The sequence below is a fragment of the Gymnoscopelus braueri genome, assembly GCF_963280865.1.
Source record: "Gymnoscopelus braueri genome assembly, chromosome: 4".
NCBI classification, from domain to species: Eukaryota; Metazoa; Chordata; class Actinopteri; order Myctophiformes; family Myctophidae; genus Gymnoscopelus; species Gymnoscopelus braueri.
This window is the reverse complement of record NC_137605.1, coordinates 42,037,905-42,050,316: the sequence shown is the minus strand read 5'-3', so window position 1 is coordinate 42,050,316 and position 12,412 is coordinate 42,037,905. Positions and strand designations below refer to the sequence as shown.

General features: G+C 41.4%; 1 protein-coding gene across 4 annotated transcripts in view; it reads left to right on the top strand.

The window, feature by feature from the left end:
* Positions 1-12,268, top strand: part of vps13b (vacuolar protein sorting 13 homolog B) — a 449,591-nt gene extending 437,323 nt beyond the window's left edge. For all 4 annotated transcript variants that reach the window (XM_080427213.1, XM_080427214.1, XM_080427212.1 and 1 more), the window contains exons 64-68: positions 935-1,111; positions 5,131-5,233; positions 7,150-7,318; positions 7,937-8,017; positions 8,959-12,268. In XM_080427213.1, the coding sequence (XP_080283339.1) occupies positions 935-1,111; positions 5,131-5,233; positions 7,150-7,318; positions 7,937-8,017; positions 8,959-9,207 (779 nt within the window). In that variant the 3' untranslated portion in view covers positions 9,208-12,268. The remainder of the gene's footprint in view (positions 1-934; positions 1,112-5,130; positions 5,234-7,149; positions 7,319-7,936; positions 8,018-8,958) is intronic.
* Positions 12,269-12,412: the final 144 nt, after the last annotated feature.

Here is a 12,412-nt window from a genome sequence, read left to right as displayed (position 1 = left end):
GTGTGTGTGTGTGGGGGTGTGTGTGTGTGTGTGTGTGTGTGTGTGTGTGTGTGTGAGTGTGTGTGTGTGAGCTAGGCTATAGGTGCAATCTACTTGTGTTTATCTTTGGCAGCCTAGGACATGTACATAGGTTGGTTGTAAGAGGCTTCCATCAACTTGGGATGCCAAAAAAAAAAAGCTGAACGGCTTGCAAAATTCTGTGGAATATCGGTAGCCGCCAAATATGGCGAAAACGCTGTTATTTGTACCCCTGAAGGGTGTGGGGGTATTTGTCCATGATTTGCTGACTGTACATTTTTTACAGCACCTTGTAATATTTGTGTCCTTGTATTGTATCTCTTATGTGGACTTAATTAAATGATTAAATGTGTGTGTGTGTGTGTGTGTGTGTGTGTGTGTGTGTGTGTGTGTGTGTGTGTGTGTGTGTGTGTGTGTGTGTGTGTGTGTGTGTGTGTGCGTGCGTGTGTGTGTGTGTGACCTATTATATCCTGTAATAGCATATTATGTTCCACTATTGGACCATATTATTTTATATACCAAAAAGGTGAAAAGTCACAGCCAAGGTCAAAAGGATGGATTTTCATGTAGAAACAAGTTTCAAAGTCACCCTTTTAGAACATAAACGGAATCAAACAAAGCAGATTCTACCAATATGTAGTGAAGCATGTATGAAGTTTCAAAACTCGTTTTAGAAATGAAGTCATCAAGTCACCATTTATTTTTATTTAGATTAGATTTAGATTTAGATTTTTGATGTTTTGACTACGCTATATGTATTGTATGACTTATTTGATATAGTGTATTATAACTTTTGTTTTAAGACTTTTTGACATGATAGCTTTTAAAGACTACATTGTCTCCATTGTATTATAATGCATGTTACTTCAAGCAGGCAGGTGAAGTAAGAAGTAACAATACTTTCTTATTGTTTTAGGGGCGATTGCAGGCATTGTGGACCAGCCCATGCAGAACTTCCAGAGAACCTGGGACACGCAGAGCTCAGCTGGCAGCACGGCCAAGGGAGTCATCTCTGGGGTGGGGAAAGGCATCGTGGGGGTTTTCACCAAGCCTATCGGAGGAGCAGCCGAGCTGGTGTCTCAGACTGGTTACGGTGAGTTGTGATTGTCTTTGGGTGCTCTGTGGGAAGGAAACTCAAACTCTACGATTGTACCTTAAAATTTAAATTGCGTAAATTCAGTGTTGCTCAAGATCCAAGATTTATCAAAACATACAGTACTAGTATTGCCTTGTATTATACAGTGAGTTTAAATATTCAAGTATTAATTATATTACATTTAATAAATTACAGCATAAAACTGGTAAAACAGCACCTTTGGCCCGCTTTTAGTCCAAAACGATTGTTTTAGAAATAAGAATAAAGCCTATTGACACATTACCCTGGGAGATTAGCCTTTACAGATGCTAATGTCCAGGTGGTTAACATTCGAACACACACGCATGCACGGACGCACGCACAAACGCACGCACTATCATTGCCTTTCATCACCTAGACACCAACATGAGGTGTAGAGAAAACGTCAACATTATTATTCAACACAACAGCGCACACCTGTGTCCAGAAGGCCTTGGGCAATAGCATTCTAACAAACATCCATGAATCACAGTCGAGTGCATCAGGAGCTTCAGAAATCCATCAGTGTACAGGCGATCTCTCCCCTTCTCTCTACTTGGCCCCAGGCAGGAGCCAAGTGTTTATTAGGCCAGGCCTTCTGTAGTGAGGGGCCCAGGACAGAGCTGTTGAAAGGCCCTCTGACGTACACACACACATACACACAGGCACAGTTTGTTCCTCTGGAGTTGGTTTGTGTTTTATTGGAGATAGGGAAAAGGGGCAGGAGAGGGAGATGTGGGGGGGGGGGGGGGGTTGAGGAGGAGGTGAGAGAGGGAAAGGGGGGTAGGTGTGCGTTGGCGTTAACAGGTCATTGCTACAGTACATAAACTGCCAATGAGGTGCACAGCTCCGTGTAAGAGCGATGGCTCCCCGGGGGCCGGCTCTAATCTACCTGGCCCTGTGTGCACTGTTGGCTTAGCAGGCGAGGAGGTGGAGTGAACACACACACACACACACACACACACACACACACACACACACACACACACACTCAGGCATAAACATGTATATTCTCCGCTCACACGGCCATACAGTACATACAATGCCCAAACTTAAATATGCAGATATACCTGTATATGGACACAAGTGCATGCTCATTGATGCACACAAATGGTACTTAAACATAGAGTACTGGCTCAGCAGGATTCACTGAATACACTTGCAGCTTACATATTAAGTTAACACATAATTTATATGCAGCACATGCAAGATTAATACACCAGATCTTAAAACACACGCACACGCACACACACACACACACACCCCCACACACACCCCCCCACACACACACACACACACACACACACACACACACACACACACACACACACACACACACACACACACACACACACACACACACACACACACACACCCTCTTGTAGGACAAATGCCCACACAGATCCGCGCTGCGTTCCAGAGTACCAATGTGGTGACATCATGAGCAGGGCTCACTTTGTTCTTTATAGCTGTGTTTTAACTACTCCATGACATCACTGGCCCACTGCCACTGCTGCTCTACTGATGGGAAGACTGGAATGGAGGGCGGGTGACCACAGGCACATAGATGATCAGCTTGTACCCTATTGACAGACACTGATGGAGCTATTATACAAAGTCTTTTGACATGGTTGACGCATCACTGCTTCAGTGGACCTGATGAGGAAATGAGAAATCTGAAAGTAATTCTGCGTGATAGATGCAGGGTGGTGGCGCTTGTACCATGGCTGATGTTTACGTTGGTTTTGCCAAACATCCGTTGGTTTCAAGTCAAATATCTTCATATAATTCCTATTGTGTGGTTAATGGAACAGTTTAACTCTATATATACGGCATCACCCATGTTTATTCTTTACTGTTTTGTCAAAAACATGCCATAACAATGTCATAGCATAGTTTTACCAATTTTATGCTGTCATAGCATACTACTGTATGTCTTAATAAAAAGAAAGTCGTATTGTATTGTATTGTAGAAACTCATACCGAGGTGCCTGGTTATTCACCAAATAAGAGTAAGAGAGTATGTAGTCAAAATTACATTATACTATCTTGTAAAAAGAAAAGTCAATATAGTGTATACTACACAATATTGTCAAAAATGCATTTTCTTTTTATTTTCCTTCTTTTTTTTACAACATCATAAAAAAAGGGAAGGGAGTTCTTTACATGGTTGCCATTGCCCTGAAAAGTTACCTTAGAAAAATAATCACTGTAGTAATAATTGTATAATTATGCTTGCCAGTGTATTTGGGATGACATACCCTGGCTCCAGCCCCTGAATCGCTAGCCACGGCCCAAAAAAAATCCGGTGATTCAGGGGTCTGGTGACGCTGTCGAAGGCGGGGTTTTCTCAGTGGAAAATCTAACCTGCCCAATGGGGATTGGGATGATCCAGTACAAACCAATCGCCAAACAGTCCCACTTTAACCACGCCCCCATCTAAAGAAACGGCTGCACTGAGAGGGCTTTCAGACTGAATAATGGAGTGAAACGAAAAAACAAAGAAACGATGAATGAACGAAATTCCGGATGAGTGTCAGGCAAACTATGATGGGTAAATGTTTAGGTTAGTTCCCCCCAAAACCCTTTAGCTCTAAGTCAGATCTCTTAAAGGGATCCCTGGTTAATAAGTCAAATATGCCTTAATACATTATAATTGTTCTCTATAGCTGAAATGTAAAATTAAAAACACCTTAAATATTGTATTTACTTTAGAAACAGTTGCTCTTTCACTCAGTAGGGGCAATGTCTGTCCCAAGTTGATGATGCCATTTGTCCATGCGTGGTCCAGCCCTATGGAATTTATGGAATGCATGTGAAAAAAAAATATTGGTTTGATGCTCATATTAACCTTAGGAAGTATTAAGTTGTTTTTTATTTTCACATGCATTCCATAAATTCCATAGGGCTAGACCACCCATGGGCAAATGACATCATCAACTTGCGACGGGCAATGCCCCTATTGAGTGAAAGATTAACTGAGGGCAATTATAATGCATTAAGACATATTAGGCTTATTAGCCAGGGGTCCTTTTTATTTTTTATATTTTTTGGGGGCTTCTATGCCTTTATAGATACAGTAGGACAGTAGACTGACAGGAAATGGGGAGAGAGATGGGGAGTGACACGCAGCAAAGGTCGTCGGGAACGGGATTCGAACCACAACACGCTGTCAGGCTGGCATTGCAGCCGAGGGTGCCTGGACCGCCACGCTGCGGCCCAGGCCAGGGATCCTTTTAATAGTATCAATTTGACTGGTTAAAGCTGCACTATGTAACTTTCCTCTTCTACCCATGATTTGAACCCGGGTCTCCTGCGCAAGTGCTGAAAGTTTTACCATTGAGCTAATAGAGCCTGCCTGCTTGCTCAGGGCATGAGTTGAATCTTGACATTCAGGTCAAAATTTGTGTCAAACCAGAAACAGGATTGTGTCAAAGGTCATGTCTCAATAGAAGAACAAGGAGACAAATACAACCACCCCAATTGTATAAGCTTTATTGTATTAACATACTTTACCACACAGATTGGACAAAATTACATTTTATTCATTAAATACATAGTGCCGCGTTTAGTGGAGCAGTGTAACTAACCTAGTGTTACCATGATAAAAGCATGTGTTACTGTAAAGTGGCGTACATACTAGACAGAGATGGGGATTGTCGGGGGTGAGGAACTGGTATGTTCTTTACGTCAGTGCATTCAGTGCATTCATAGTTTGACACGTTTCTTATGCGTGATTAGGGCCAAGAGGCTATTCATCCTCCAGGGGGAAGCAGTGAACGTACGTCAGGTACGTCAGGTTGAGCGCAGAGCTCATGGATGACATAATCGACGGACAAACCCCCCATCCCCCCTCCCCTTTTTGGTCTCCCCCTCCGTTCCTTATGCTTACTTAAGGGTCTTACGTCGAGTATGAATAGGCCTTAAATCTTCATAATGCACATGTACAGACAAATGTAGCTATCCTGATGCTTATTCCCATTCACTCTCCCTTCCAGGTATCCTACATGGAGCAGGACTGTGGCAGCATCCTAAACAGCTCTACCTGCCTACAGAGGAGAAGTCTGCCAAGGCCCCCAACAGCCATCTGAAATATGTCTGGTAAGAGCCCAGACACACCTACAATGCTGCACACTGACTCTTTTATTTCTGTCCAGCACCACCTTTGGTTTTGTTGGATTCTACACAGCCAGAACCGTCTGTCCGTTTTCTCTCTCATCCCTCTGAAGCATCTCAGAACAAAACAAGAAAAACCTTGGGCAGGGTCCACTGTCCTTTATAGAAAGGAGGAGTCTGGCAAGATCCTTGACCTTGATCTCTGAAAGCTATCCCACACATGGCAGCCAGCCTCCACTCCCCTGTTCGTGTACAACCCTGTTAAAAGGTTTTTATAAGCACTCTGCCAAAGCCCCCTGGCTAGAAACTGTTCTGGCTGTTTAACAATGAGTCTGTCCAGAGATGTCTCCATGCCATCAGATAGAGGAGGGGCACACACAACTTCCCTGGCTGGACATGGGTGGGAGAGACAGATTGAGGGTATATGCTGCGCCAATCATGGGGTCACCATTGGGTCTTCCTTCATTATATAAATGTGGAGGAAGTGCAGGCACATTCACAGCACCATAACTTCCTGCATGGTCTCTCTGTGGAGCACATTACCACAACCTTGGACCTCAGAAAAGGCCACTTTTCAGGAATTGTAGAAAATTAGTTGATTATCCTATTGGCACCCATGCATCTTAAAACATTTACTAATGTCCAATTGTTCGACTCGGTCCCCATGGTTAGACATTAATTTCTACCTGTGGGAGTCAGGGTCAGCTATCAATGGGTATAACAAGGACAAATGTGATTATACATGACACCTACGATGTTAAACTACGGTCATTGAAGGGGTCAGACAGTGTGTCGAGTTCATATTAGAATCCAATGAAAAGTATAAGAATGCCTGTCTGTTGGCATAATGCCTCCCTGTAGTTGCATAGGTTCTGCCTTCGAACCAACTGGTTTTCATCAGGTATACAGAAAGTATCTCTTCTAATACAAGTAGCCCAGGCTGGCCCAAGTTCAGATTAAATCAACACAGTAACACTGAACAGAACTCACTCATACCAAAGTATGCCTACGTTACCATCCGCTGCACCACCACCTGTATGTACACCTGTCTTCAGATGTAAACACACTCTGTCATAGGATCATGGCTGAACACATGTACAGAATTCCATACATATTGAACCTGCATGTAGAAGGAAGCACACATGCAGTTACTTAAATCACAGGATGTATATGTCTACCATGACACGCATGGTCACTTGCATGTGCCTGTGTGCATGTGAGATAGGCTGGCACATTGTGTGGTCTCATGTCTAAAGAGAATGTGTACATCTGATGTGACCTGACCTCCCATTGCAAGTGTGTATTTGTGTTGGCCCGTCATGCGTGGAAGTAAGCAAAAGGATGTATATCTTAGTTTTAATGATTACTTACCTGTGTGGGTTGATAAAAGAATAAAAATCACACCCAGTGTGAAGTGGGCGGTGTGGTCATCACAGTGGTCATCATAGTGATGGAAGCTCACTTCCAAAAAAAATAGATTTTTGGAAATGCATAATCCTATTTATAGGTTATTAATGTCATCATGTGTCTCGCTAGCCAATCACAGTGCTGAATAGAGTCAGCCAATCACAGTACAGCTAGGGTACTAATGGGCCAATCACAGTGCAGGAAACTAATACTGATGAGGTGTCCCAACCCCACTTATAGGGGCGGCTACACCGCCCAAAAATGCTTTTTACAGATTGGATGTATTCAATGGGCATGTTATTTAGCCTTAATGGTGTAAACTGTCACTTCCTGTACTTTGTTCTCTCCAAATCTATACTTAATAATAGGCTGATGCTTGTAATATTTTTGGAGTGTTTATCCCCTAACAGGTCACTACCCTGTACAGTATATGTACGTATGTTATTTACATGCCGGGTTTGTTGATTTCCCCCTGCCTTCCTCTCGGCCCACAGGAAGATGCTGCAGTCTCTGGGCAGGCCAGAGGTCCACATGGCCTTGGGGGTGACCATCGTCAGTGGGTCGGGACAGGAGCACGCTGGCTGTCTGCTGCTCACCTCAGAGGTGCTGTTTGTGGTCAGCCTAAGTGAGGACGCCCAGCAACAAGCCTTCCCCATCACTGAGGTACCTCACAGTGCCAGTATGCCTCTTCCCCAGAGCTGCACAAAAAATCCTGCTCGCTTTCTTTTAGTGCTTGCAGATGTGTTTTTCATTCATTAAGAGGTGCAAAAATATAAGTGGTCCTCACAACAAAAGGAAAAAAAAACGAACTACTTATTTTAATTTTGAGGAAAAACAGGCACAGCCGTTTTGGCCCAAGTCTTCGTCACTGTGCAACCAAATAGTCATTATGAGGTGACAATGAAATGAAAGCCAGATTATTCTTGTTTATCAAAACATGAATGTTTCCTGGTTTAATAATACAATGTTACTTGAAAGTAGATTTAATTTGAAAATGTCCCCCACAGAATGACGCGTCCGGTTAGAATAACACAAACAAATCAAAATGTTAATGTTTCTTCAACTGCGTTTCTGCCACATAACACACACACAGAGTATATATACACTTAGATAGAGAGAGAGAGAGATTTGTTGAAAAACATTGTGCATAGAAATGCCTTCATGGTTGACCCTGGGTTTTGTTTTTTGCAGTATAGTAAACCTGTCTTTACCATATATGTTTATATATCCATATAAGTGTATCTCTCGCATGCAGTTAACCAGAGGTTCTCCTCTACATAGGTGGAATGCCAACAAGAGGCAGGCCAGCAGGGCCAGCTCACACTGACCTTACAGCAGCAGACACTGGCCAGTGACACAGAGGTGAGACACTCTGTTCACTGTATGAATTGTATTTAAATGATGCCGTTTGCAGTGAAGTGAGTTCATAACAACAGCAAAACAACTTAAATATAGACAAATATAGATTAGCACCCGGGGATTCATCATTGCATGGGGTTATAATATCCAACCTTGAGCAGCACTGCATCAGCCCAGGCCATAGGCGAGGTATTCCGGCCCTTGGTTGGTTGGTTGATTGATTGATTGATTGAATACTTTATTAGTCATCATGACATCACGTGGTACAGTAAGACGTTAAAGCTAAGAGGAGAACACAAAAAAGTCCTGGGGACTTGTTTCCATTGTGTCCTATGTAGGATAACCTTGTGCATTGATGGGTGATAACAGTTTAAGTTAGATTAACATTACTGGTAACGAGGAACTGCCTAGGGGAATGAAATTGTAAGTCTCGCTGGCAATCTTGGTTTGGGGAGTTGACTGAAAACATGTAGGTGATACTGGCCTCACCATTACGTAGCCAGTTGGTGAACTAGTGAAGGTCAGTTTTCTTCTCTGTTTTGGACACCGATTTCACTATATTTTGATTCCTTTGTGCCTGCATAAACACCACTGTCTCCTTGGCCCTGACTTGCACCAAACCATCCACAGCCCTCGTGGCTGTTTTTGATCCCATAGCCGGTAGGTATGGCCACGTGAGCCGTTTTGATCCCATAAACCAGAGGGACCATTGCCACTTTAGATGCACCGATTGGTCAGCTGCAGTATATCCACAAGGATTTTATGGCAGCCGACCAATCAGCACAAGCTTATTAACCTCTCTGTCCTCCTCTTATCGAGGTCGGATAAAGGCTGTGTATATGATAAAGATAAATATTGTATTATGATTGGTATAGAGCCTTATATTATGGGATATCAAATGTGTGTTAATTAATAAAGGTGGTCCCATCTCCCTCTGTCCTCAGGGTGATAGCAGTCGGGAGCGCCTGTCAGAGCAGCAGTATCACCGGCTGGTGGACTACGTGACTCGTGCCTCCCAGTATCTGTCCCCCTCTGTCACCTCACTGCAGCTCCAGTCCCCTGTAACGTTGGCTGAAGCACCACCGTCTGTCAAGAAATCCTACCGCTATCTGGTAGAACCAGCCTTCGCCAGGGTGTTCGTCAGTAAGTTCACCACAGTCAAGAACAAGGCGTTACGCATCGGTTTCCACTGACCAGTAGTACACACAGAGACACATCCGCACACAGACGCATTTAAACAGGGGTCTTTGAGTCTGTTCTTTTTTTTTGCTGCCGGCTAGATAGCAGATAATGATTATATATGCAAAATATATTTACAGGAGTTAAAGAGCGTTTTAAGGTTCTGCCACTCCTACATGGTCATCTGCTCCTTTAGGGTTGAGGCCATTCTCACAAATTGCCTTTAAAAGTAATATTTTCTAGAAATGCACCACAATTCACTTGGATCCCACAGAAAAAGGGAAGAGGCTTTACATGTATGTGTTTAAGATTTATTTATGAAGATAATTTATGTGTAATTACAGAAGTACATAAATAGGGATTACATAATGTACATGGACATCTACATGGACAGCCTACTGTATACTGAACACTAACATAAAAAAGTTTATGAAATTTAAACCTTTCGTTGATCAACATTTTGTGCTTTCAATGTGCAGCTGGGGCTCATTAGACAAGGGTTAAATGATCTTTCTGTCATGTGGGTCCTTTGTCACTCTTACTTTGATAGAATGTCATTCCTCAAAACTGTTTTTTATCATCTTTCTCCATTGACTCCACTGAGAATTATATATTCATGTTTGTATGCTTTTGTATTGTTATAAATTGCCTCTCAAAACGTCTCTTATAATTAAACACCTCAATCACACAAAACCTACCACACTTCATCAAATGCTAATCTGATGTTGCTGTTGTCACTTTGATTTCACAATGTAGGCCTATAGAGCACCGAAGTCCTGACGTGACTCGTTCATCCCCAGGTTTGCGGAAGTAATTTCTCTATGGAGAATAACATTGGGTCATCTTAGAATCGTCTCATATAAGAATTGTGGTCCAAAAATAAACACCGCGTGTCGGCGTTATTGTCAGGGAGGAGGTTCTTTATCGTTTATGATAGTCAGTCACTTATATTTGATACAGTCTGTTTCTGGCGAAAATGTAACTAATTCGGCGGAAGTAACATTAGCGTTTTCTCACCGTCAGTTGATGCTTCATATCCATAAGAGTCAACACGCCGGGGTCAGTAGTTTATTTTTGGAACACAGTTCTTATTTGACGCGATATTAAATACGTCTATGGGATTCAGAACGGGGGTGGAAAACTGCGAACCAGGTAGACAAACAAAGGATGTGTAAATGACGTCAGACTTCGGCGGTCTATTGTGCCATAGACTAATCCTCCTAGTTCCATGTACTCTATATGGGACCAATTTATGGATTATGGTACAAACACAAACATGATAATAGCATTTTGATGAAGTGTGTTAAGTTTTTGGATATAATCCAAGGGTTCTAAAAATATATATATTCCAGGACCCCGTTTTATGGGGGGATTTTTTTAGGCGACCCCACACTTGATTTATAGTGCAATTTCTAAGTTAAAAATAAAGCATACATTATCCTTTAATAGGAATAGAAAATGCATTTAAATACTGTGATATTGTGTCTTATCAATGCTAAAAGCTGCGTAAATGTGTTCCTGTACACATTTGTAAAAGGAAGCATACACTACAGCCTATATCTGTCGCCAGAACATTCATTTAACGTTCTTTTTAAACACAGAAGCAGACCAAATGGGAAGGATACATTTTTCTTTTTTCAGTTGTCAATGTGAGCCCATAGTTTCAGAACCTTAGATATAATTTTTCACAATAACCACTACAAATATATTTTTACAACTTCTCTAAAACTATTAACACGATCTTTAGTGTCTGCCCCCGACACTCATGGCAAAATGATGTCGGCACAGTAAATGTATTTGTTTGTGCATTTTAACTAGATACAGTTTCTGATTGTTTTGTTGCGTTCCAAAGTATCCTCGGGCACTAAGGACTCTGCAGCATTCCAGTGCTACGAAAGGTGTCGCCAAAAAGACGACTAAAATGAATGTTACACACCATGGGGCCTTATCCTAATCTTATTAGGCTTTTAAATATATATATATATATTACCTTTTAAAATAGTGAAAATAGCCGATCTAAATACACACATTGTGAGCTTGGAAATAGGCTATTTTCACTATTTTAAAATGTTTTCAAAATAAAACAAAATGCCTAATAAGTTTAGATAGGGTCATATTAATCACCTAAAACTATCCAGTAGTAGTAACAGCAACAGTAATATTACTACTGCTAACACCAACATCAGAATAGCATTTTGAGGAAGTGAGGAGGTTTCGTGTGATTTTGAGGCATTTAAGATATGTTTTGAGAGACATCAGACTTCTATAGCAATCATGAATAGACCAATACATCGTTGCTGTCGAGCAGAAACCTCTTATCTCCATATTCTAACCTTTTGTGTTTTTTCGTAAATTAATGCCCTACTTGATCATACTAGAGCGTCACACAAAAGCATCAAAAGTAGCAGATCTACACCGTGCAGTGTTTTGAGCTTGTCGATCTGATACTTTTGGACATATTGTATGAGGTTTCCACCCAACAGAGACAATATCTCAAGGATAATGTCGTCACCTATTTTTGCTACACTGTATGACAAAGTAGGGAGTTAATTTACAACAAAACATATGGAGATACAAGCTTTCTGCTGATACCTCTCAAAACATATCTTAAACGGGTCATACTAATCACCCAAGTTATACATGTGTCTTTGAGATAAGAATTTTCTATCTGAACACTAGAATGATTCACTCACACAGAATGAGCCCTTGTGAATGAGCCCGGTGCTTGTCTTATGCCAATGTAAGTGCAATATTATAAACATTAAATAATTATTTGACTGTAATGATACCAGCTGTCAACCAAATTGATGCTGTTTTCCGTTTATTTTTATATATGAGAGAGAGAGAGAGAGACGTAAAAGTATACTCTGAGGTTGTTTGAAAATAATTGTTCTTTGTAACCTTACATTCATGCCAATTGTTCTTGATGCAAAAAGATATGCCTTTATTGTAATAACTGCGAGCTCTTAAGACATTTTTACATTTTGTCAAATCTAATGCCTATGTTGTAGGTAAATGTATAATATATTGTGTTATTTAAAAAAAATGTAATAAAAAAAACCTTTTATAATGTCATTGTCTTCCAATAGCAGCCTCTATCTTTGATTGGCCCTCCCCTGATAATACAAATCTTCCTATGAAAAGTCAAACATGTTCTATTGCACCTTTCTATTTAGACTGGAATAATATTCATGGGGTATCAACTTTCATCATTTAGGC